Here is a 27309-nt window from a genome sequence, read left to right as displayed (position 1 = left end):
ACAAAAAAAAAAAAAAAAAAAAAAAAAAAAAAAAAACACATCATAGTAAAACCAATACCTTCTCAGCTTCGCATCGAAGCTAAAAACACATCACGGTAAAATTAAACCTTCTCGGCTTCGCATCGAAGCTAAAAACAAAATAATTCAAAATATTGAATTAAAATTAAAGCAACATTTTGCAAATATCAAAATTATTGTGATTAAAGAATGTAAAATGAAAAAGAATAAGTTTTTAAATTTCTTTAATTTAAAAACTATACTTTTACCCAGATGTTGATCAGAGTACTAAGTAATAATGTTTAATTAGTTGTTTTTTTCAATCATTATGTTGGTTGACGCCAGCCAATTTTTGAAAATTAGTCTGGTGTGTCTTTGAAGGGGTTAGCCTAGCCTAGTGGTTAGAATCATACATGTATGTTTTGGCGGACGGTGACCCAAGCTCTATCCCCAGGATGCCAAAGAGATTTTTCTTGTGATCTTATTATTGGAGTCTGGTCTCAAGTGCTAGTCGGCCATAATACCCGTCCCACCCATCATTGGCCTAGCCAAGAACCATCATTGACTTCCTATAATGTGAAAGAAGGCTACCACCTTCTGTAGTATGTTAAGTTTGGAAAATAAAAGGATGTACAGCTGATCATTAGACTAGTGTATCCTGGAGAATAACTAAATACAGTGGTTTCCCAATTCTGTAGGAAACATTCTGCCTTCTTACTAGTTATAGTTTTATTTAATTATAGTTAGTAAGTTAATGTTTATTAAATATAATCGAGGTCATAAAATACCGGACAACTTTAGATAATTATTTTAAAAATAAGCATCAAAAAAATAAAATTTAATTATGAAAAAAAAATTATTTTAAATTATTAATTTTTCAAAAAGTTATGACAATTTTATGTAAAAATAATAACATAAAGAAGGTTGATATTTTAGACCTAAACAACATTTTTTGTTTAGCTTCAAGTGAGTTTACGCATGAAAGAGAAAGTGTCGGGATAATTTTTTTTTTAACTTATAGTAAATAATGAGTTAATGATAACAATTAAGGAAATGAATGTTGAAGGAAGAAGAGGTAGATGAAAACCAAAAAAGAGATAGAGTGATGTTATTAAATGTAATATGAGGACAGCTGGTGTGTGCGAGATAATGTGGGAGATCGTGTCAAGTGGAAATTAAAGATACGGGGGCTGATTTCAAGTAGCTGTGATAGAGGCGAGAAAAAAGAAGAAGATATGATTTAAATCCGGAACATTTTAAAAGTTAAGTTGAAAATATAAGCTCTCTGTATAAAAGTTGCAATTTTGATTTTCTTTTTGTGGATATACAAAGGGTCAGATTTTTAAAACTATACTTATACTACCGCATAACTTAGTAGAATATTACTTTATTACGTGAAAAGCTTTAAAAGAAAGTAATCTTGTAAAACAGTTGAACCCTTTGATATAATTAAGATAACATTATTGGACATTTTTTAATATATTTTTTTAAACCCTAATAAATGTTTTAGGTTTTAAAAGAATGACTAATATACCTTTTAAGTATAATTTATTAATTATGAGAACATGTATTTCTCCACCTCATTTATTTTACATAACATTTCTCTAAATCTACAAGTTTTCTTATTATTAATTTTTTTTTTTAACAAATAATAAAATTGTTTTAACAGATATCATGAAATTAAAAACAACTACGCTTCAGACCATATTATGCTATATAATAGTATGTAATGTTGACATTGCATTTGATCATTATATAGTACCAAATCTGGCATTCGCCATAGAATTATCTAAACTATTTTAATTTAGTCATCAAGTATTACACCATACTACAGGTATCAATATTAATTAAAAGTAAGGTCGAACTAAAACATAATATTAAGGTGAACAAAGCGTATGCAACACATTGTATGTATAATAGTCGGATTTACATAAAGTGTCATGTCTTTAAAACAATAACTGAGTACCCTTTAACTATACTTATACAGCTATAAAAATAAAATTGTTCAGGGATTTTGGTAGAATTCTTGAATCTGACTACTGCGAAATGACATTGATCCTTTGTCTTAATATACAATCGTAATATGCCTATGGAGGTGCGCATCTTATTCATTAAATACAATGATATGCACCCGTGAGGGAAAGCATGTAGGTGTATAATACATACATAAAATTAAAATAAAAAAATATTGCCGTGAACGTTAATTACAATATGTTTTGATACAATGATACATGGTAACATCATAGCTAAGAGTCTATGAATAATATTGAATTGTGATTTGCCGTAATGATAATTGCAAACCTTGCTGATTATTAGTCTCAAAATAATAAGGCATTTTTACAAATAGAAATAATTTAATAGGCAAATTCAATGTATACGTCGCAATCAAGCATAGTAGAACTCTTTCTAGTTTATATTTAATGCGAGTAAAAAGTAAACCGTTATGCCGAATGAATTATTTGAAATTACACTTTTGCTATTGAAAGTAGTTCCATTTCTACGTCTAACACATCCTTGTTTTACAACCGTTATTTAATTTACTATTTAGCTACGAAAAATGTATACTAATTATCGTTAAAACGAAGCTTAAAATTATTAGTTATTTACTGAAATTAAATTATTATTATTTTAATAATTGACTAAAATAAAACTAGTACACATTGTAATTTATTTTTTATGAAAAAAATTGGAAACAAGCCATTACGAGTTATAAAGAAAAATAGCGATTATTGATGATTCAAATTACTTTTTAAGACGTGCATTAATACTTTAAATAATTTTTTGCGAAATACGAGACCTCCAGCAGTGATCATGTACCTTCTCTTTAGTTCACATTGTAATATTTAAAATGACCCGGGTTTTTCCATTTTTAACGGATAGTCGTCTTAAGTAGTGTACATGGGCTGTAGCTATTGCCAAAAAAATAAAGTATTAAGAGGAAAAACATCATTTGTAATTAGTGTGCGTGTGCGTGTTTGCGACCTTGAACGGGGTGAATAAGTGATCGTCCCACGTAAACTGAGACGGTTGTTTCGCGGCTCACTGTATCTACAAGTGACCACATAATAGTGGTACTGACTTCAGTTGACGTTTGCACGTCCAAGCTGCAACATGATTCAAAACTTGATGACAGTTCTGTTCGGCGCGTGGCTCTTCAGCGCCGTTCAGACTCAACCACAACAACCATTTCTTACAGAACTTTTCCCTGAGCAGTTACAGCAACAACAACTACAGTTTCGGTTGAATGATGTTCAAGTGCAACTGCAACAAGTCAAACAGGCGCTCGAAGCACAGCCCCAAGACGCTGTACACCGACAATCATTGATGTTGCAATATGACGAATTTATGCGTGTACTCCAAGAAATTCAACAACAAATGCTTGTTTTACAACAACGAATACAAGAAAGGTTAAGTGGTAAAGTTAAATTCCAGCCCGTACCGCTTATAGATGTATCACAATTTCAACAGCAAAAAATGCAAGTACCAATTCCAATACAACAAAAACCATTAAAAAATCAATCTTCTGGATCATGTAGTACAGTCAGTGGAGAACCAGGAACTTGTAAACCGCTAGTTAATTGTTTGTCATTTTACGCAGAATTACCTGAACTCAAAAAACAGCCATGTAAGTTAGCAGTTAATGAATTTGGTGTTTGTTGTCCTGCCAGAAATCGTAAACCAGGTAATTTTAATTTATAGCTTGTTATAAGACTATTCAAAATTGTTAATAGTTACAATAGGATAATTGTAGACGGTGGGCACTGCGAAACACATTTTATTTCAATATATTTAAAGAATAAAAAAAATTTTTATTTTAAAGGTTGTTTTATTAGTCTAATCAATTATATTAATCTTTTGATCTTATTTTTGATGAATAAATAATTTATAGTTATTGAAACAATGAAAAGTCATCTAAGATCTATATTAAATGTTCCAAATAAAAATCTTAATTATTTAATGATCATGCACGTTTGTTATTTATATTTTTTTCTGTGGGTATACGAAATAAATATACAGCGTAAACCCACTTTTCAATTTTTGTTGAATTATCAAATGTTGGTGTAATATTCTGTTCATCATCATGGTCACTGTATTCTGATATGATATTATATGTTCGGAATACCAGGTAATTTATTTTAGCTTTGATGCGAAGCTGAGAGAGTATTAATTTTACTATGATACGTTTTTTTTGTTATTTTATTGAGACATAAAGGTTGTTAATTAAGTATAAGTGAAAAAACTGTTGTAGTATATAATGATAATCTAGGAATATAAAAATTAATATATGTATTTGCAAATAATTGTATATATAAGGTAATAATTACGAAGCAGTAATAGATCAATTTTTTCGAGATGGGAACAACATTTTTTCTAGTCATTAATTAATGTTCTTTTGGTCATTTATCATGTAAAGAGTTTTTTTTTAACAAGTGATGATTATTTAAAGGGAGGGAATAAGACCATTTATAAAAAGTGGAAGGCGGTATGATGGACGAAATTTTCATGTTCACCTATCAAGATTTTTAAGTGTATACTAATAAATTTACGACTACGTCACTGACAATGTTTCGACCTTATATTAAGAAATAAAACTGTAGTGACCTTTTTTAATTTAAAATAACATTTTTTATCCGTTATATTTTAGACTATAGGCCAAGAGTAAATTTTCCTTTCGCTGCCATAGCCACTTAGTTTTTGGAAAAAGTAAAAAATATAGCTTCTTATAAAATTTTTTAAAATTGGATTTTATTATTATATTGATTAGAGTATCATATAATTATTTATTTTAGCCTGCATAACATAATTTAATATTTTTTGAGGTCAAAAAATAACTATAATTAATTTGGCCTTATTATTATATAGCACTAAAATTGTTATTATTTCACGTAGTTATAATACATTTCCCTGAAATAAACCAAATAAATGTACAAGTGTTATAAAACAGATAATATTACATTGAATTGAGAAAGTGAAGTCGCTTTGGATGTAAAAATTAATTATCTAGAAACTATACTTTAAGTTCATTAACAATTACAAGTCCTTTGTTGGAAGAAATTTTATTTATTTACTGTGATATTTTATGTATATATTTCACATAAAGGTGTATCAAGGTTTTGTTTAAGTGATAAGTGAGTATAATCAATTAAATAACTAATTTTATGTATTATGAACAAATAAATGGTGTTTATACATTTGACAGTTGTTTTTATCTCTGAATCATTGTATTTGCCCGAATTGCTATTATGGTGGATATTAGTATAAGGTTATTTTTAATAAATCATTTAAACTAAATATTTTAAATATATCTATAAAATAACCATTGCAATATTTTTAAGATTTAGTTACTTTAATATTCTGAGTATATAAATAGGTCATTGATTTACCATTTATCTCTATAACTCATAAAATATTGTTTATATAAGAAAAACAGGTGACAAACAGGTTTTTTACACGTGGTATATAGATATATTACTGACATCGCTTAACTTTTGATACAATTATCATTTTGTTGAAATTAACACATATATATATATATATATATTACCTTCATAGACTACGTTTAATGCATATTTTTTATTATTCATAACTATTAAGAAAAAAAATTTATTTATTTATAATTAAAATTCAAAATATTCATTTTTATGGAAAAAATTAATAAGTTTAGGAAGTTATAAGCGTTATTAGTTAGGTGTGAGAACCTCTGTATAAATATTATATACTTTTAAATAATTTAACATTCAATTTTTAGATAATCAGCTGGTAACCGGTGTAATAAGAGCTCCACCTCCACCACCAGTGATCATTCCTCCTCTTACCTCACAACAGTTAAACGATGCGGCGGTTAACGCTATACAGCAGCTCAACGAACGTCAAGTATTGGTTACATCATTATTCACTAAGAGAATCTTGTTACCCACGGGAAGTGCAGCTGCATGGCATCAAGAGCTTTTCCAGACCACTAATGAAACTTTATCGCAGGGAGAACAAGCTCAAAAATCTGTAGATGCAAGTTTAGGTTTAGTTAATAAGTGAGTCATTAACATTTTCATTACTTAAATTATAACTGAGAGATATTACCTATTTTAGCTTCAATTTAACACGTGATCAAGGTACATTCGCTCTACCCAATTTCAGTATTCTAGATACGGTACTTGGTGATACTTGTCCAAGAACTTCTTTTTGTCAACCACACAAATATAGATCGACTGATGGATCATGTAATAATATCCAACATGAACAATGGGGACGTGCCAGTACAGCTCTTCAGCGTATTTTGCCTCCAAAATATGCTGACGGTGTGTTAAAAATAACTTTTTACGATTATTTATTAATCGATGTCTAGTTTATTTATTAGCTACTATTCAATAGGAGTTAACTTGCCAAGATCAAAAGCATCTGATGGCTCTCCATTGCCTAGCGCTAGAGTGGTGAGCATCACATTTACCCAAGATGTAGATGCGCCATCTGAAAATTACACAATGTTGCTTATGCAATGGGGTCAGTTCCTAGATCACGATATGACACAAACCCCAATAAGTCGAGGTCAGATGGGTAGTGGTATAACATGTTGTAGAAATGGTCGAGAGATAGATGTTTCTCTTCAACATCCAGATTGTTTTCCTATAGAAATACCACGCAATGATCAAATGTTTGGACCATTTAATGAAAGATGTATGGAGTTTGTAAGATCTTTACCAGCTCCTCGTCCTGAGTGTAATTTTGGGCCTAGAGAACAAGTAATTATTAAATTAGAGTTAATATAGTTTTGTTAATGATTATTGAATATTATGGGAAATTTAAGATGAACCAGATTACTGCCTATTTGGACGGTTCTAGTATTTATGGATCTTCATTGTCCTCACAACAGACTCTTAGAACGTTTCAGAGTGGTATGATGCAATTTCAAAATATTAGAGGAAAACATCTATTACCAGCTAATCCATCAGAATGCTCAGATGATACAGGCAGAGCAGCTTGCTTCAGGGCAGGTAATGACTCTGTATATATCTATTATAAGTATAATTTATGTTAAATTGTAATTTAAGTATGAAATTTATGCTAAAAATATATATTAATGTAATGGATTTTGCGTAAAATAATTATGTTATGTAATTTGTAGGAGATGCGCGGGTAAACGAACAGCTTGATCTTGCTATAATGCATACGATTTGGTTAAGGGAACACAATAGAATTGCAATGGAATTATCAAGGTTAAATCCTAGATGGAGTGATGAAGCATTATTTCAAGAAACTCGAAGGATTGTAATCGCTCAAATACAACACATTACATATAATGAATTTCTTCCTATTATTTTAGGTTAGTGTAGTAATACTAAAATTTAGTTCAATTTAATCTAATGATATTTTTATGTAAAGTTTGTCAAATTTTATTTTATAGGTAGAACATACATGAATAAATTTGGTTTATCACCAGAGGAAGTTGGATGGACAAGGAAATATGATTCGGAATTAAACGCTGGTATAACAAATTCTTTTGCGGGAGCAGCTTATCGGTTTGGACATACGCTTATTCAAGGAAATATTCAGTAAGAAAGGTTTTTATATTATTTATACTATATATATATTTATTTAGAAAATATTATAATTAAAAAATTTCAAAGATAAAAAGGCTTGATTTTATTCTGCATTTATTTTGAGGTGTCACCTCTAAATGTGTTTAGCTGTAATTAATTTGTTTTTCTATAAATAAATTGGGGTTCGAGGATTTTTAATTGAATTTTGTCCTTGTATGCTAAATTTTAATCTGATATAGTTAATTTTATTTTAAGAAAATTAAAAAATCCTGTACAGTCCTGTGTTTACTTTTGAGTTATTATTGTACTTGTTGGGTGGCAAATGATACAATTAGTATAAACTCATTATGGGTGTGGATTCAGAATTTTTTAAAGAGTGACGCAAACAATTTATAAATATTAAAATAAAATTTTGGCCAATTTTATCATTTAAAAGGCCTTTTTCGTTTTTTTTTAGTAAACAAAGATAATTAAGAATAAAGCACGCGCCTTTTGTACCCTCCCCTCAATATACCACTGACTAATAATCGTTGGCGATGAATACCTCATGACACTTCAGTATGTACTTTAAGTCAATAAATGTAGCTAGAACATAAAAATTGCCAATAAGTTTGTTGTTAGTTAATTCGTTAATTTATTGATAGATTATTTTTCGGGACTAATTTTTTTAACTTGTAGTATATTACTACTAACCGGTTATCGACCAGATGTTGATTTAATAGCAGTCAATCTTAGATGAAGAGGTGTGTAGATGGAAATAATTAAAAAAAGGGAAAAACATGTCTTCTACACATAGTGCTTCTTTCGTTGTGAAAGCTACTAAATGAATACCTATCGGGAAGCTCTAAGGCAGATGCGACTTAAAGCTAAAGCTTGTAAGCAACCAGCGTGTTCATTGCGTAACGCTATGCTATGTGCATTATATAAACATTGATTTAACTTAACTTTTTTTATAAAACTCACCCGTAAGAGCTTAACTGGTGCATAATATTAACAAAAAGTTATTGGATTTAATTTAGGAAAGTTGTTTTTACATAATATATTTTATTAAGTTAAATAATTAAAAAAATAAAGAATTCTAATAAATGTTATAGTGGATATGGAAAATTTGGTAACATAAGAGAGAACTTAGTTCTCAGTAAGCAACATTTCGCTCCATTTAGTATTTATAAAGATGGCGCATTGGATGATTTCATCAGAGGACTGTCGTTTCAAAGTTCACAAAAATTCGATCGATTTTTCACCAAAGAAGTAAGTTAACTTTCCTTAAAAAATTAATGAATAACACACATATGTGTGGATAAAGATTTATAATAATGTAAATTTTTAAATATTATAGGTAACTGATCATTTGTTTCAAGGGAATTTGAACTTTGGATTAGACCTTGTTGCGTTAAATGTACAGAGAGGGCGCGATCATGGTTTACCACCCTACAATGATTGGCGCGAGGTATGTGGCTATAAAAGGGCTAAAAGCTGGAATGACTTAGAAGAGTTCATGGAACCACAAGTACTCTCAACACATAAGACATAAAATTCTATTTTATTATAATATTATTTTATTTTAGACTATTACGAGATTAGCAAGATTATATAATTCAGTAGACGATATTGATTTATATATTGGTGGAGTTGCAGAAAAATCTATGGCAGATGCTTTGTTGGGGCCTACTTTTGTATGCATCGTTGGAGATCAATTTTCTAGATTACGACGTGGCGATCGATTCTTTTACGAAGAAGCAGGTCAACTTTCTGCTTTTGATCAAGGTAAGAAAATTTTGGAATTGATATTGTTTTATGGAAGTTCACACTATACCGTAATTTAAATTTATTTTATGGAAGAATATAATTATATATGATCAAGTACGAAGCCAAAAAAATTCTCTGAGGGGGACAACATTTTTTTAGCTATTACATCATTTTTTATGTAAAACATGTAGTTCTTACCTAATGTCCAATAGAGGAAGTGATGAATCTACTATAAAAAATTAATTTTATGCTGTGAAAAATGTATTTATTTTTTATGTAAACTAATTGAATGTAAAATTTTATTTAAAAAAATCTACTCTTATCTGAATAAATGTCATGTTCAGTTGTAATAATCATAGATTCAATTTAACATCCATATGCTTCTTTTTATACTAAATTACACAATAAAATCATATCACTAAAATGAAACATTTTTTAATCAGCATAGACCAAAATATACTTTGATAAACCAAGTTTTTACGCTGATTTCAAATCTGCAATAAGATTTTTTCCCTCATCTCTTTTTTTAGATTATTAATAATTTATAAAAACGAGTATTTACATTTAAACATTTTTTTTCAGTATGTTAAAAATAAACATGTAAAAATGCGATTCAAAATATCATATTAAACCCAATATTTTGGTTCTTTAAAGTTGATTTTTATGATAGTTACAATAAAAAATGTTGAACTATTAAACTTTTTTTAATTCAATTTGCAAGTTTGAAGTTTATATTATCAAATAGAAAAAATAAAAATGGCTTTGTTAGCTTCGATGCGAAGTTGAGAAAGGTATTAATTTTACCATGATGTGTTTATTTTTTTTGTCTGTTACTACTTTTTCTCAGCTCTCACTGGGCCGATTTTTCTCAACGATACGTCAAAAGATCATAAATTGTATCTAGTTGAAGACATTACCTTCAAAAATTAAAAATTTTTCTCTCGTTCCCCGTAAATACTCAAAATCACCCAAAAAATTACAATTTTTAGAATCGATAAATTTCGACATTTTTTTTTCTCTAAAAATTATCATAACTTATTGAAAAAAGAATAAATCAAAATAACTATTTTTCATATTGAAACCTGAGATATTTACCTTTCATTTGATATAAATTTTTTGAAAATCTGAACCTTTACCTGCCCACAGGGGGGGATTCAAAATAGCAACTTCTGCACAAAAATTTAACTTTTTCAACTGAAGTTTTGAAAATGTTTCGGAAATACTCCGAGGTTCAAACATATATTCAAATAAAGCAAATAGTTTTGTACTATAAGTTCAAAAAAAAAATTGTCCCGACGACTTATCTTCTATGTGCAAATGGTTCTCGTAGTTAAAAAACATGCTATTTTTGTGTTAAAATGTTTGGTATTAGATTTTAAAATACCTTATAAGGGGGTACACTGATTTACATGAATATTATATAAATCTAATTGACATAGAATATAATGTTAAACTTATTTCAAATTTTTTTTCTTTTAAGTCGAAAAAATTAATTTTAACATTTGAATTAGCTTTAATTACCAATTTTATCAAAAAACGAATGCGACGAACGTTTGCCGATTCAGTAAAAATCATTACCCGTGGCAATGACTTTTTTTGCAATTTTTCTGTAATTCTTTTTGATTTAGAATTTTGTTTTTCAATAATCTATCAATTTCTTAAAATAAACACTATTTACAGATTTGCATCGAAATTTTTCTTATGATAGTGCTTTTAATCACTGTCAGATATCATCTATACTTTTCCCAACTATGCCACATCAATAATGTGCCGCGACCCCATTGTGCTACCGTTTTTTTAACTTAAGAATGTTCTAAAGTTATTTCTTCTTTCAAATAAGTTAATATTCATGTTTTCATGGTTAAATTTTAGTAAAAATAAAAATAAATTTCCATTGGCCATTAATAACCTTTTCATTGCTATACTTTCAATCTACAGATTATCTTTACAGTCTGAAATAGTGGTGGAGATTTGATATTGATTTAAATCATAGACCTATAAACTTCATTATAGTTCTATGAATTTAGTTTTACATTAAACACGACCATTGTCGGCACTAGGTTTTGGTGGTTTTTTGTACGAGTGGAAATAGGGAAAGTAGAACCCCCATAATAAATGATTACATGGTAAAAATACAATTGTTTTCGTTTAGAGGGAGTAATGAAATATTTTCTTATGTATACCCTTCAATATAAGTCTAATTATGCCAATACTATGTATCCTTTTAGTGACCCGGAACACGCTAAAAAAACATTCCATTAATTCTATTCTCGCGTTGACACTGATCAACAATTACAAAAAATAAAAAACCAAATAGAGTTCAAAATAAACCATTTTCCCCATATTTTATTTCAAATCTAGGAAATGATCTAGGGTACTTACAAAAAAAAAAAAAATGAGGACCGGGATAGTAGTGAAGAAATTATTATTAGTTACAATCTATACAGTGTTTGAAGGGGGGGTGCCATCCCTCAATTTTTTTTAATTTACATTTTTCATACCTCTACTTATTATCTCTAAAATAATACATCCCTCTTTATATTATTCAATGTGTATTCAAATTATCGACAAAAATGGAGGGCATCCCTCCACATATTTTGAGCCACTTCGACCACTGAACCTATAGCTTACATTTTAAGTTGATAATGGCTTAAAAGTGCATTTTTTAAATCAGTTACTTTTCTAAATAAAATATTAAAACATGATTTTAGCAAAAAATAAAAGTTGAATTAGTGTAACTATGAAGCCATTATTTATCTTTCCAAAATATTAATGTTTAGATTTAATTATATAGTATTAATAATAAGATACATAATACTTTTAAAAGGAATTTATTTCATAGCATAAAAAATTATAATTTTATGAATGTCAAACAATGGATAAAAGTTGAATTTATATTTCTAAGATATCTAAATATAAACTATGATTTTTATTAAATTATAGTAGTATCTATTATAATAAATGTATTTACTTGCAAAGGTGACCTGTGTTAGATTCTGAACTATATTCTTAAGTGCGAACTTGACAGAGTATAGCGTAATGATAAAAACAATATAAATCCGTACCTCCAATCTATATTTTAAAGTAGTAATAACATTACAAACATAAATATATAATAATAAAAGTTTATACCTACCAGTCCTATTTTTAATTAGATAATTTATTTATAAGTTATCTAAATATGTATATTAACATTTAGAAAATAAAATTGATAATCCTATAATGAATTAAAAAAATACTTGACAATTTATAAATTGACAAACATATGATACTAAAAATGCTAATAAGAATTTACTTATTATAATTATTATTTTAAGAGATCGAGTCGCTAATATTAAAAGATTCATGCAATATAATAATTAACCTGTTTTTGTCAATCAGCCAAATACAATTTTTTCCAAATTATATAAAACTATTATTTGTTTATATAAATGTTATTCATAAATATCACACTGTTTATAGCTAACGCTTTTTATAATTAAATAAAATTGGAAATAGTTTTAGATAATTTTGTGTTTTACTGATTTTTATGTTCTACTATTTAACATAATTATTTTTTAGTTCAACTGCAAGAACTAAGAAAGAGTAGTTTAGCACGAGTAATATGTGACAATTCTGATGAAATGGCTCTAATACAACCATTAGCTTTTATGAAACCTTCATTCCTGTAAGGAAAATTAAGTATTCTGATTATTCAGTTTTTATGCATAATTTTAATGAAATTTTTCTTGAGAACTATTTGAAATATCTACGTTTTTAAACAAATAGGTTGTAAACAATATTTTTGTTGAAAATAAGTCACATATATTTTGACAAAATACAAGTTCTTTATTGAACCGATTATTGAATTTTAATGAATTGCAATTAACATTTAAAAATTAAGTCTAAACAGTACTACTCTAAGTTTATTATGCCTGTCCTGTAAGATTACAAAAATATTGTTTATGACCTTTTTGCTTAAAAATGTCAGTGTGTTAATTAAATGCCTGTTATATAATTTTGTCAATAATAAAGATTTGTTTAGTATGGCACTTTGTTTTTTAGAAATCAAAGAGTGGCGTGTGCTAGTTCATCAATACCAAAAGTTGATCTGAGAGCTTGGGCTGGTGAAGAAACTGCAGTGCCATAAAGCTTAATTAGTCTATAAATGTTAAACTGAATATTAACTCATATTGTTAGTTAAATTATACATGTAAACTAAAATTTGTAAATATATAACAAAATACATCTCAATTTATTTCTAACAATATTTAATTATGTATAAACTATTCTAGTTTTCAAATTCTTCAGATTTCTTTTCAAATGAACCCTTTAGTGGAGGTGTACATTCTGGATATTTATCTGTTAAAAAGCTTCTGATTTCATTATACTCTGCCAACAAGTTGATTTTTACCTGTAAAAATATTATATTAAAAACACTAAACATTTTTTTTAATCTCAATTTTATTACTTTGTCCATATTTCTAATTGATTCCATTTTTTTTTGTTTTATGTACCAATGAGTTTTTTTGGTGTAGAATGGTGGAAATTGTTTTTTTCTTAATTTTACTTTATTGTCCATAACATATTGCAAAAAATCGGGTGCCTCTTTTGAGTCTTCTTTTACTTCACCTCTAGGAGATGCTACTACTACAGGTAAATAATCATTTTCTTCTCTAAATTCAACAAGATGATATTTTGTTTCATCAGCTAGTTGTTGATGAGTTTTCTATGTAGTAGATATAAAAAGGAAAACATTTATCTACATAAACTAAAAATTAGTATTCAAATAATATGACATACTTGTCTAAGAAGTCCTAAAAAAAAGGCTTTGACTATATTTTGCAAATTTGTTGAACCTTCTACTTTGGCATATAAATCTTTAATTCCAATTATTTCACAGATAGTTTTAATGGCTCTATGACAAATTAAACCATAACCTTCAGGTCTTTTTTCAACAAAAATCTTAGTATTACAAAATTGAGTATAAAAATCGTGATACACTGTATGGTTATTGTAACGTTCAATGTATATAAGTTTTTGTCCAGCTCTATTTTTAGCACGTTTTAATGCAGCTTTTCCATCAGCTGCTTTACCCATTGCAAAACCTGCTAGACCATTTTTATTACCAGTAACTACAACAGCACTCATCCTTCTATGACGTCCGGAATTTGCCTTCATACAAAAAACTGTTTTAAATTCTAAAACTTTAGTATCAAAACCATCAAAGTTATCTGAAAACATTCAATATTTAAATATTATAATTTTTTAATTGAATATTGGCTTCAAATTTTCTTTTTTTTGGTCTATCTAAACTTTTTCTTAGTTCCTACTAAACCATTTAATTTTAACAATATGTCAAAAGATTACTAATCATATCTAGTTTAAGAAAAAAAAATGTCTAGTTCTTTAGAAATGGAGGAAATTTCAAAAAAGTCTATCATTTTTGGAATCTGTAAATTTTTTAATCTTTTTCTTTACTTACAATTATTTAACTTTTTGATGAATGAAACAAATAAATTATAAATATTTTTAATTAAATGTTTTAATGAATATCTTTTTGTAGAAACTACTTAATATAAATGTACAACAAACATATCTCCAATAATTTTCTATTAAGTTATAGCAAAAGAGGGCTTGCCATTGATAAATTTAAATATAGAATAAACTTATTTTTTTTGTCTACCTAAAATTTTTAAAAGTGGAGAAGTTTGGTTAGGGATGTTGATATGGGGTAGGTTTAGAGGGGTTCAAAGTTCCTATTACGGATAATTTTTTAAATGTAATTAAATTGTATTAAAAATATTTATTTAAAACCCTCAATGAATAACATATACCTATGCCTCTATAAATGTTTTTACAGCCAATATTTTATTTTAGCTTCGATGCGAAGCTGAGAAGGTATTAATTTTACCATGATGTGTTTATTTTTTTTTTTTTTTGTGTCTGTCACTACTTTTTCTCAGCTCTCACTGGACCGATTTCTTTTAACAATACGTCAAAAGATCACAAATTGTATCTAGTTGAAGACATTACCCTTAAAAATTTAAAAATTTTCCCTCGTTCCCCGCAAATGGGGGAAATATCCAAAAAAATTACAAATTTAAAAATCGACAAATTTTGTCATTTTTTTCACTTTTTTTTCTTAAAACTTCCATAACTTTTTCAAAAATCAACAAATCAACATAATTTTTTTTTAAACTAAAACCTTAGATATTTTCCTTTCATTTGATATAATTTTTTTGAAAATTTAACACTTAACCTGCTCATGGGGGGGGATTTAAAATTGCAACTTTTTTACAAAAACTAACTTTTTCAACTTAATTTTTGAAAATGTTCCGGAAATACTGCGTCCTTTAAACATATATCAAATTAAAGCTTATTTTATGTACTATAAAATGAAAAAAAAAAATTTGTCCCGACACTTTATCTTCTGCATGTAAACGGTTGCCGTAGTTAAAAAAACACTATTTTTGTGTTAAAATTTTCGATTTTCAATTTTTAATTTTCAACTTAAAAATGCTATAACTTTTCGAAAAATGCATGTATCAGCACAATTTTTTTTTTTCTAAATACATTATAAGTACATCTTCCATTTGACATACTTTTTATTAAAATTAGACAATTTCCCCTTATATAGGGGGGGTTCAAACTTTGAAACATTGTATAAAAAATAGAACTTTTTCAACTGAACTTTTGAAAATGTTCCGGAAATACTGCGTCCTTTAAACATATATCAAATTAAAGCTTTTTTTATGTACTATAAAATGAAAAAAAAAAATTTGTCCCGACACCTTATCTTCTATGTGCAAATGGCTGTCGAAATTATAAAAAAAATGTAATGTTTACGATAAAAATCACCTTCTATCGGAATGTTTTTTGTACTTAAAACTCCCTTAACTTTTTCAAATATTAACTAATCAAAATAATATTTCTTTATATTGAAACCTTAGGTGATTTCCTTTCATTTGATATCATTTTTTTTTGAAAATCTAACACTTATTCTGCTCACAGGGGGAAATTAAAATAGCAACTTTTTTACAAAAACTAACTTTTTCAACTTAATTTTTGAAAATGTTCCGGAAATACTGCGTCCTTTAAACATATATCAAATTAAAGCTTATTTTATGTACTACTAAATGAAAAAAAAAAATTTGTCCCGACGACCTATCTTCTATGCGCAAAAGGCTACCGTATTTAAAAATATGCTATTTTTTATTAAAATTCTAGGTTTTGTATTTTATTTTATTTTAAAATATTTTATTAGGGGAATAAACTGACTTTCATGAATATTATATAATTTCATTGACATAGAATAAAGTTCATAAGACATATGATATTATACTTATTAACATTTTTTACTTTTTTAAAGTCGAAAAAGTAATTTTTAAATTTGAGTTAGCTTAAATAGCCAATTTTATCATGCAACAAAAATCAACGAATAGTTGCCGAATGGGTAACACCTTGATCTTTAACGCCTAGGGTACGAGGTTCAAATCCGTTTGTGGCTTCTAAAATTTTGCATTTTTTTTTTGAGTTAGAATAGAATTTTCAAATCATTTGATATTTATCTCATTTAGATTCAATAATTTCAATAAATATAAAGGATCTTATCACTATAGTCTCCCCTCGTGAGAAGAAATTGATATTCATGTTAATATTATTTTACTATGTGGTTCTTTTTCTGGCTACGATTTATTTTGCCAACCCTCACTAGACCTACTTTTTTCAACGATACGTCAAATGATTCATTTAAGTTTATGATATTTAAGTTAATGATTAGTTTAAGTTATTACTCTTAAAAATCAAAAAAATATTCCTTATTCAAATAAAAAGTAGCTTAACTAGATTTGTCCATACAAACAATTAAAATCATTAATTTTTAATATTCTTAAATTATTTATTGTCGAATTAAATTTGATATGATAAAAGTATTCAACTACAAAAGTAAATAATTTTACTTTATAATTTATTAATTTTTTAACTCTATTTCTGTGTGCTACTACCAGTCTATAATATGCCAAATTTTTTAGTAATATGTTGCTATATAAATCATAAATTTAAAAAAAAAATGATTTTTAGTTTCACCTGAAGTTAACGATGGAGTTTTACAATTATAATTATATTTTTGATAATATGCTCAATTGAGTAAATCTTTTTAACTACTTTGGTTTGATTGGTTCATTTAATTAAAGTAAATTATTAAAATTAATTAAGTTCTGAATATTTCAATTGCAGAATTTTTTTAAACACCAAAAGTTATTAGGATATGATTACTATTCTTTCTATTTCAGTTATCTATTACGATAAAAATGTAAAAAAATCGAATTTTTCTGACAAATGTACTGTAATTAGTAATTATAAAATTTCCAGATTGCATATTAATCTTAAAAATTTCATTTTTTTCAATTTAATAATGTCAATTTCAAACTTGCAAGTTGAACTATAAGTTATGGTAACAAATTCATTTTTTAGCTTCGATGCGAAGCTGAGAAGGTATTTTTCATTAAAACTTTCACTTTAAAAGACAATAAAAAATAGGTTCAAAATGATTACCTTTAACATATTAAAAATCAAAATCAGTATTAATTTAATACAATTTTTTTTGTTCTTAATTATTTTTTTTTATATGTAAATACTTATTTTTTAATAATAAGTAATAATATTAAAACTTAGAAGTAATAGAAAAAGTTTAATTGCACATTTGAAAACATCACGAAAAGTTTATTTAGAAAAGTATATTTTTTTTCTGATGAAAGTTCCTTTTGTTTAGTGTATTTATTCATAAGTAACAAAATTTTTTTATTAAAAAGTATTGCATAAATTCCTTTAAATTTGTATACGCATTAAAAGTATATGAATATACAACTCCTTTTTATTTTTATAATATCTCCGTAAAAATTACAATATTATATTATTGAATACCACTTTCATACTCAATTTAATTACTGTAATTATTATGTATTCATATATTATAGTTATAAATCGGGGTAAAATTAAGGGAATAAGTGTTATTGTTGTTTTTGAAATAATCTACCAATTTCATTTTTTTCTATTTAATAATATTTATTTCAAACTTGCAAGTTGAGTTAAAAGTTATGGTAATAAATTCATTTTTTTTTTATTAAAACTTTCACTTTAAAGAACAAAAAGAAGTAGGTTCAAAATGATTACTTTTAACATATTAAAAATCAATAATAATTTGAAAATAATTAATTATAAAAATTATATAATATATAATTAAAATAATTACTAATCTGGATATAATTAAGGAAATAGGAGTTGATGTTGGGTTGGGTTGGTTACATTTTTAACTTTATAATGCTATAACTCATTGAAAAGTGTACGAATCAACACAATTTTTTTATGAGAAATAATATTTTTTAATAATCCCTTTTTCATTCGACATACTTTATCTTAATCAGGGTATTAATAAGAAACTAGCAGATAATGTAGCTTTTGTAATTATCCACCAATTTCTTAGAATTAAACACTATCTACTGATTTGCATCGAAGCGTTTCTTATGATAGTGATTTTAATCACTGTCAGATTAAATCTATACTGGACCCAACTATGCAACATCCCCACTATGCCGCGACCCCACTGTGCTGGGTTTTTTTTAAATATAATTTCATATAAAAAATGTATGCATCCTAAAAAATTTAACAGAGTAATACAAGGTAGTTAATAGTCATTGTAAATAAAATATGTTCACAACATTTAGAAAGGCATAGTTTTTATATAAAAAATACACAATAAATTGACAATAATACTTATTTTTATGGATACTTTAAACTTTACAGTAAGGTCAATTTTCTAAGGTTAACACATAAAATTTTATTTTAAGACAACATTTTTTAATAATTTTTAAAGTTTTTGATATTTAAGTAAAAGTAAAGAATGTTTTTTTAACTTCTGAAAGTACAACTAAAAATGTTTTTAAACCTAGCCTAAAAATATGTCAAAATAAACATTTTTTATGTGGATAGTATAAAGTCTTTACAAAATAATGTAATATAAATACTTTAAACCAAAAATACTACAATGAACTACAGTATTATGAGTAATTTGATAAAATGGAAAGATACTTACATTCATTTATTGAATCAGGAGGTCCAATGCTACGTCCAGGCATTTTATTACCAGACCAACCCCGTTCTGTCGGTAGAAGTCGTAATGGTTTAAATGTACCCATAGCATCTCTAAGCTTAATGAGACGAGCTTCTCTTTCAGGATCTGGGGGTAATTGTGTTCTTTTCAATAAATCACGGCCTTTTATTATTGGAGCATTAAGACCTGGCCAAATAATATTTTCAACACCTATATATAACAATATTTAAATTAAAATATGTTAAACTTTAATTAGAAAATAATTTAATTTCATGACAGTTAATTATTTCCCTTTGGTCTATGACTTCTAAAAATTATTAAACATCAAGTTTTAACTAAAACATTAAAAAAATTAACTAATATAAGAAAATTTTTTTTGTCTAATAAAAACATTATATAATCAATCATCCATCTATTATTAGAGTATTGAAGATAGTATATATTGCAAAGTTTATTATCTTTCATCAAAAATAATAATGAAAGAAAATCAATTTCCCGTTTCAAATTTTAAATGAATTTATAATGACAATACCCAATATTTTAATCTCATTCTAGTGATTTCATCTAATCTTATAAGAATTATTCAAAATACGGAGCATTTTAATCAGGTTAGAAAATATTTCCAATAATTATCATTTGTTATTAGTTATATATATATATTATAACCATGGTAGCAAAGCTAAAAAATCAAAAATTCATTAAGATATGAATATTTACAAAAATATTATAAACATTATAGATAAATAGGTTAATAATAAAAAAAAAAGAAGCTTAATTTTATTTTACGATTGCCATGAAAGAAAACATTTGATATTTCTTTTAAATACAGTAAAAACTTAGAAGACGAGTTATTTTAAAATTTGATGCTGTTTTTATTATATTCATATTAAATTTTTTGTCTGTATATTATTTTGAAATGTATATCTTTATACAAAGATAAAAAAAATGTTGACTAATTTTATGATTTTTATTTCAAATCATATTATTCATATAATATTAAATATATAGATGTATTTCTATGTGTTACTATATTTATAAATGTAAAATAAAATTGATATTACACTTAAAATGTGTATTAGTAATTTAATTTGTTCTTCCTAGTTTGTATACTACGTTTTTTCTAAAAAAATGCTTATCAACATAGTTAACAAGAAAAAAAAATAGTCTTCATATAAAAGGTCATAAATGTATAAATTTTGTGCCCCCTTTGGAAAATTTCTGGATCCGTAATTGGTTTTTCAATGCTTATATCAAAAATGATTAAAAAAATTTAATGAAATTGTTTGAAAAGTTAAAATTTTTTTAAATTGACAAAAAAATAAACCTAAATACCTAATATTTATTTTTGGATTTTTCACAAAAAATTAAGTAATCAATTACATCTGTTAGCTTCAGTAACCAAATTGACAAAGAAAAATCTAGGAATGAGGGTTTACGTTCACAAAGCTCCAGAAAAATATGTAAATTTCCCTGGAACTACCATTATGCATTACTTCAGGGTGGCTCATATCACTTTTATAACTCACACAGCTGTGTTGTGATTCAGCCCTAGATTAAGTTTAATTGTTGGATTACAACAATCCAAAAGATTATCTGTGCAATAATAACATTCACATACTTTAATAATAATAAAAAATATAACATTTTTTTTCAGTATTACATGAACAATTTATGACTTACCAGTTGATAAAAATGATTAAATTATAGGTATTGTGTAAAATACATACATGGTATCACACTTTATTTATTAACATCTAAAGTATAGTTTAACACTAAATGACTATTATTTATCAAAATGGAACTTTAACTTTGTAAAAATTAATTTAAATAGAAAATTAGATATTTATGTGCCTAGAAGTCATTTAATAAAAAGGTTATTTGGAAAAGAAAATATCATCTGGGTCATGCAGTTGAAAGCCAGTGTGTGGATTTTGGTTGGCTTCAACGTTTTCTAGTGTTCATAATTCAGTGAGAAAATTCATTGTTGAGGTTGATTAGAAAATAAATTCTATAGACTACAAATATCAGATTGTTGGTAAATAAGGCGTCAAAAAAAAATGACAAACTATAAGTTATATTTTAGCTATAATAACAAGAAATATTTAAGGCTTATGATTGCTTAGAAGATAAGGATTATCAACATTCTAAAGTTAACCATTCGTTGAATTTTAAAAACCCTAAAACTGTACTAAAACAAAATAGAGGGTCTTTGACAAAAATCACTTTTAAAAATATGTAAAATCAAATTTAAAAGTTTTTTGGTATGTATGGTTAAACTCAACAATGTTTGTGTCTAATTTACAGTTAAGAGATAATACATGTGCACTCTTGTAGGAACTTTTAAAGTTCATCACTTTTAAACTATGCATTGCCAACAATTTTTTTAATATCCTTAACAGATACGAAAAAAATTAAAAAACTTGATGGGGTGATAAAGTACATTTAAGCCAAAATAATAAAATTACATGAAATATTATTACAATATAATACTAACCAACACCAATAATTTGTCCTTTATTAAGATTTTTTGACCTTTTTTTACCAGCACCTTTTCCACGACCCCTTTTTTTACCAGCATTACTTACACTTGTTACACTTTTCCAAATATGCTCAGCAGTATCTAAAAAAAGACACAAATTTATAACAGAAAAATTTAAAAAGTTTATATTTTAATAGTGCTTCTGGAAATATTCAGAACACTAAATCAATTGAGATTAATTGAAGTTAAATTGTAGCAAAGATTATTATTTTCAATTATCTGAGATTTTCTAGAGTAATCTTATCAAGGCAAAAAAAATATGAATTTATTTATTTATTAAATCTTGTAAGAAATTCTTCTATCAGTAAATAAAACAGTGTAGTATCATGATGATATGTAATGGATCACAAAGATGAGTTGGATCAGTATCTAAATTATTCTTATCAATCCCATTCACCCTCATCATCCGTTAAACATTATTTTATATTATAATTAGTTTATGTAGATATTTCTTTACAGTATAGCAGAGATGAGAATGCTTAGATGAATGAGTGGAGTGACTAGATAATTTAGAATAAGGAACGAGCATATAAGAGGAAGTATAGGTGTAGCGTCTATCGTGGATTGGTTTAGTCATATTATGAGGAAAGAAGAATCAGAAGCCATAGAAACAGTTGTAGCAATGAATGTTGAAGGAAGAAGAGGTAGAGGAAGACCAAAAAAGAGATGTTATTGAATGCGATATGAGGACAGATGATGTGAGCATAGATGGTGTGGGAGATTGATCAAGTAAAAGTTTAGGATAAGGGTGGTCGACCACAAGTAGTTGGGGATAAAGCAAGGAAGAAAAAGAAGAAGTTTCTTTACAGTATTCTAATAATATTTCAAATAATATTATTGATAAAATAATTTTACTGTTTACATTTTAATGCCCAACATTAGTCAAATAATATGTAATTATAAAAAATTAAATAAATATGAGTAAATTTACTCATAACATAATATTTTTCAATTACAAAATTACGTTTTGTATAACTTACGTTTTTTAAAAAAACTTTCGCATCTTATTTGTTGAAAACTACATGATTGGTATTTTATAAATTTTGAAATTGATGTTAAGTAACTACTATTACATTTAATGCATGTTTTTGCAACGACCGATTCTAAAAAATAATTAAATAACAATTTAGTAAACTATTAACGTACTTAATTAGTTTATTTTAAAAACTTACGATTGCTCAATATATTAGTTTGAAATTTAATAAAGGATCGATTACACGGAAACAACATAACCCGCTTCATTAATGACGATAAACCTATCATTTTAAAAATTTTGATACAATATTGCAGCTATAGAAATGAAAAATAAAAAATAAATAATCTTAGAAGTGTTTAATATTGCTATATTTTAAAGAACATAAGATTCATGCCTCTATATTTTAGGATTGGTTATCTCTTACTATTAACAATTATTAAACTGTATGGTTTTATCATTTTTGAAGTTTATATGAAGGCAACACTGTTTTAAAATAATATTTTAGTATTATGGACATAAAAAGATAATAAGAGTACTTTTATTATCTACGATTATAGGTCAATACAACGTGGTAACGACTACTGATACTTGGTTATACATATTTTGTATATGAAAATCAGCTGATTAACCAGTATTGTGTATATTTATCGGATAAAAAAAATAAATTTCGACATAGATGCCTGCGGGACGTGAATGTTGTGTGCAGCACAGTCGGTTTTGATGACGATGCGAGGCGTTTAATTTTAATTAGGAAATCAATTATTTTGGATAGCGTTTTGCTGTTATTTGTTTATGCTGATAGATACTATTATTAATTCAATGATGTTTTGCGTTTTATTAATTTGTTATATTTTGTGAGTGTCAATTTTGTCAGTTTCGTATTTGTTCTACTTAACGATTGATATCTATTCAGGATACAACTTTTCGACGTTGTTTCCAATAATTTTGTAAATGTTCAATGTAATAACAGCGGCGGTGGCCGCTGGAAACGTTATGGATATACACACATAGGATACACACTTATTTTAATTCAGGTAAAAATAATACATTATTTAATGAATGTTGTATATTTTATTTTTTTTGAAATTTTAAAACAAATTTTTTTAGTCGAAAATTTTCCACGTAAAGTGGTTAAAAAAGTTACTTTAATGAGTTATATGACATTTAAAAAGGCTTAAGATATATTTTTAAGTAAGAATAAGTGAAAAAAAATTATTATAAATGACATAAAAGAGGTTTTATATTATGGGCCAATATTTCAATAATGATTTTTCATAAGTATCTGTTATAGAATAAATATTACATATTTACATATTTTCATTATTTTGTTAATTCTGATATATCAAACTGATTTGTTATTAATGGACTACTTAATTGATAATAAAATACTAACTTATGCTTTTAGGTTTGTAAGTATATTACTTTTGATAGGTTTGTATTATTTTATTATATCATATCCTAATTATCTTGAATTATAAGAAAAATTACTCTTATTTGTTTATTATACACTAATATACTAATACAATATTAGTATATTTTATATTCAAATAAACAAATGTATTAAAAAATGTCTTACACATATTTTTCATGGTGCTATAACAATATTTTTATTAAACAGTGATTTATAACAAAAATGATGAAAATTATTTATTCAAATTTTAATAAATTAAAATATATTTATTTTTTATTTTACATTAAATGTGTTACTGATTGTTTTACTATTGATTTTTTAATAATTTATTTATCTTGAACTACATCTATAGTTTAAATTGTTCAATAATAAAGAATGGGTATGTAAGTCTCCATCATAATTTATGTGGGATTGTGTGATGCCATTTACAGAGTAGATGATGAGTTTGATTCTGTTGCACTTAGTTTTGTAGGTTTTTCGATACACTATAACACAAACCATAGCTTTTAATAGAATATTTTAAATATATAGCGAGCATTATGCAATTTCAAAAAAAAATGTAGAGTGACTAATAATATTTATTTATTTATAAAAATTTTGTTATACAATTATGTATTTAGTTTTTCTGTAATTTTAATGGGGTTGAATTTAAAATTTGACAGTCTAAACTCTTCCAAGCTCCCTTAGTTTGTATCTATGATAACGAAACATAAAAAAAAAAAAATGTGTTGATAAATTAAATAAATAAATACAAATAACAAATTTGTATTTAATAAAGAATTAATCTTCATTAATCTTTATTGAAGAGTTATTATAAATAAGAACATTTTTGTTGGTGAAATTATTTTTAAAACTTCTAATTGGCTTATTAAATTTAATTACTGACTACCTGTTATAATTGTACCTAAACAATTTGGTACAGTAAATTTATTTTAATTTCTTCTTTAACTTAGTTTTTTTGATAAAACTTGATCTATTCCATTATTATAAAACAAGTTATATAACGAGTTAACTTATGACTTTAATTAGAATTATATGAATGCCGCAGTGTGAATGAAGTCTATGGATGTCATAAGTTTTCATTAATTTTCTTATAAATAAATAATGAGAAATCAAGAAAAAAATGTTGACCTCCAACATTTTTCTAATTTTTTGTGTGGAAAAATTAGTTTGACATGATTCAATGAATCAACAATTATATTCTATTTAAATTTAATATTATCATTCCTATTTAATTTTGTTTCTTCTAAATATTCAATTGATATTTATTTTATTTACAGACTAAACTTCAAAAACTTAAATTTTAAAGTTTTGAAAAAAGAACTAAATTTTTTTTATTTAATTGCAGACTGTTATGTGTTTGAGTCAAAGCCATGGGAGCGAACATGGGGAAAAGCTCAGCATCTTTATTGGATGCACTTCCCACACCACAGAGTCATTTGCATGTAGTCATGTTAGGCTTAGATAGTGCTGGTAAAACTACTGCTCTTTATAGACTTAAATTTAATCAATATTTAAATACAGTTCCTACAATTGGTTTTAACTGTGAAAAAGTTAAAGGAACTGTTGGAAAAGCAAGAGGACAAACATTTTTAGTATGGGATGTAGGTGGTCAAGAAAAATTAAGACCACTTTGGAAAAGTTACACAAGGTAAGTTGTAATATAATTATATAAATGCAAACAAAATAAATAGATGTAGTAAGCTGTTATAATTTTTTTTACAATAATATTATTTTAGTTAAAATTCCTAGGAGAAACTTTAACTCTCTTAGTGCTAAATTTTACCTGTAATAATGATAACTTAAACTTATGTTTTTCAAAAGAATATTGATGTTCTATAATAAAAATAATATGCAATTGTATTATTTTGTCATTATTTGATTCAAGTATATTTAAGCTTGAATAATTATGTTTAGGTGTACTGATGGAATACTATTTGTTGTGGATAGTGTTGATGTAGAAAGAATGGAAGAAGCTAAAATGGAACTTGCTCGAACGGCAAAAGCTCCAGAAAATACAGGTGTTCCTATCTTAGTATTGGCTAACAAACAGGATTTGCCTGCAGCAAGGGACTCGGCTGAATTAGAACGATTATTAGGTTTAAATGAGCTTAATCATCTGTGGCATATCCAAGCAGCTTGTGCCATTACTGGTGATGGACTTCAAGAAGGTTTAGATGTATTATATGATATGATTATTAAACGAAGAAAATTAGCTAAACAAGTGAAAAAAAAAAGTCGGTAACTTTATCTATATTGGTAATAATTAATTGATAGATAACATTTAAGTAATAAAATTGTGGGAATTTTATTGGTGAATTGATTTAAAAAGTTCATTTGTTTTTTCCAAATGTATTCGATAGATGTTTATATTGAATGATTGCTTATATAGTAATTGACTAACATAATTTAATTTAAAATTATGGATTGTTTTTAACATCAAGTTTAATTTTGAACTTAAAGATTAAGAATTAAATAATAATTTATTTAAAATACATTATATAATTGACTATGAAAAAATAGTTTTATAAAATAATAAATAAAAAAATACTACATATCGTTTTTCCAAATTTGTAATTTTAATCATATAGATTCATAATGTTTTACTTTTTTTTGTAAGTGCAATTTATGTATTTATCAGCCGTTTAACAGTTTTTTAGAAATAATTCTCCCACCGAGTGTAAATATTTTACTGTAAATTATTTGCAGTATTAGTAAATATATGGTAATATATCCACCATACTTCACAAGAATATTTAAAACTGATATTATTCCATTTTTAAATTTAACTGTTGTCACATTATGGTGCTTCTTACATTTTTCTAATTATGTTATTGTTTCTTTATTAGTGCAATATTTTATCACTTGTTTATTATTTTAATTGCACTATAATATATGAGTTTTCATTAAAAATAATTATTATTATTATATGAAGTTCATGGCATCAAAAAATGAACTAAAATGTTTAAATATTATTACTAAAATTTTATTAAATTGATTAAAAATTAATTT

The 27309-nt window shown here is 26.1% G+C and overlaps 3 protein-coding genes and 1 long non-coding RNA gene across 4 annotated transcripts; 3 read left to right on the top strand and 1 right to left on the bottom strand.

Moving 5' to 3' along the window:
• Window positions 1-2751: 2751 nt before the first annotated feature.
• On the top strand, window positions 2752-13530 carry LOC126907010 (peroxidase-like). Its single transcript, XM_050687994.1, has 12 exons — window positions 2752-3679; window positions 5747-6026; window positions 6085-6293; window positions 6367-6734; window positions 6800-6986; window positions 7118-7315; window positions 7397-7544; window positions 8627-8783; window positions 8872-9042; window positions 9101-9299; window positions 12843-12948; window positions 13326-13530. The coding sequence occupies exons 1-12, from the start codon at window positions 3109-3111 to the stop codon at window positions 13408-13410; spliced, it is 2679 nt and encodes an 892-aa protein (XP_050543951.1). The 5' UTR covers window positions 2752-3108; the 3' UTR covers window positions 13411-13530.
• On the bottom strand, window positions 13493-23304 carry LOC126907020 (28S ribosomal protein S5, mitochondrial). The gene is made up of 7 exons (XM_050688016.1): window positions 23083-23304; window positions 22891-23013; window positions 21866-21991; window positions 19354-19581; window positions 14064-14494; window positions 13732-13989; window positions 13493-13674 (listed from the first exon to the last, which is right to left on the bottom strand). Exons 1-7 carry the CDS (start codon window positions 23171-23173, stop codon window positions 13552-13554), a joined length of 1380 nt encoding a protein of 459 aa, XP_050543973.1. The 5' UTR covers window positions 23174-23304; the 3' UTR covers window positions 13493-13551.
• On the top strand, window positions 19925-21692 carry LOC126907034 (uncharacterized). Its single transcript, XR_007704407.1, has 3 exons — window positions 19925-19979; window positions 21026-21130; window positions 21203-21692. It is a non-coding gene; the product is annotated as an uncharacterized LOC126907034 (long non-coding RNA).
• Window positions 23305-23545: 241 nt separating the features above from the next.
• LOC126907027 (ADP-ribosylation factor-like protein 4C) lies at window positions 23546-26649 on the top strand. Its single transcript, XM_050688027.1, has 3 exons — window positions 23546-23920; window positions 25646-25948; window positions 26215-26649. Exons 2-3 carry the CDS (start codon window positions 25671-25673, stop codon window positions 26540-26542), a joined length of 606 nt encoding a protein of 201 aa, XP_050543984.1. The 5' UTR covers window positions 23546-23920; window positions 25646-25670; the 3' UTR covers window positions 26543-26649.
• Window positions 26650-27309: the final 660 nt, after the last annotated feature.

This window comes from Daktulosphaira vitifoliae, unplaced genomic scaffold (genome assembly GCF_025091365.1).
Source record: "Daktulosphaira vitifoliae isolate Bord-2020 unplaced genomic scaffold, ASM2509136v1 Scaffold_5, whole genome shotgun sequence".
Taxonomy (NCBI): Eukaryota; Metazoa; Arthropoda; class Insecta; order Hemiptera; family Phylloxeridae; genus Daktulosphaira; species Daktulosphaira vitifoliae.
Note: the sequence above shows the minus strand (reverse complement) of the source record. Positions and strands in the feature narration are given on the sequence as shown.

Excerpts from the sequence above, each read along its gene's own strand:
- LOC126907010 (XM_050687994.1), top strand. The coding sequence starts at position 3,109 with ATGATTCAAAACTTGATGACAGTTCTGTTCGGCGCGTGGCTCTTCAGC. Across the intron at positions 6,294-6,366 it reads GCCTCCAAAATATGCTGACG|GAGTTAACTTGCCAAGATCA; the intron begins GTGTGTTAAAAA and ends ACTATTCAATAG. Across the intron at positions 12,949-13,325 it reads TTTATGAAACCTTCATTCCT|AAATCAAAGAGTGGCGTGTG; the intron begins GTAAGGAAAATT and ends TTTGTTTTTTAG.
- LOC126907020 (XM_050688016.1), bottom strand. The coding sequence starts at position 23,173 with ATGATAGGTTTATCGTCATTAATGAAGCGGGTTATGTTGTTTCCGTGT. Across the intron at positions 19,582-21,865 it reads AGGACAAATTATTGGTGTTG|GTGTTGAAAATATTATTTGG; the intron begins GTTAGTATTATA and ends TGTTATATATAG. Across the intron at positions 14,495-19,353 it reads TCCTGATTCAATAAATGAAT|ATAACTTTGATGGTTTTGAT; the intron begins GTAAGTATCTTT and ends GAATGTTTTCAG.
- LOC126907027 (XM_050688027.1), top strand. The coding sequence starts at position 25,671 with ATGGGAGCGAACATGGGGAAAAGCTCAGCATCTTTATTGGATGCACTT. Across the intron at positions 25,949-26,214 it reads CTTTGGAAAAGTTACACAAG|GTGTACTGATGGAATACTAT; the intron begins GTAAGTTGTAAT and ends AATTATGTTTAG.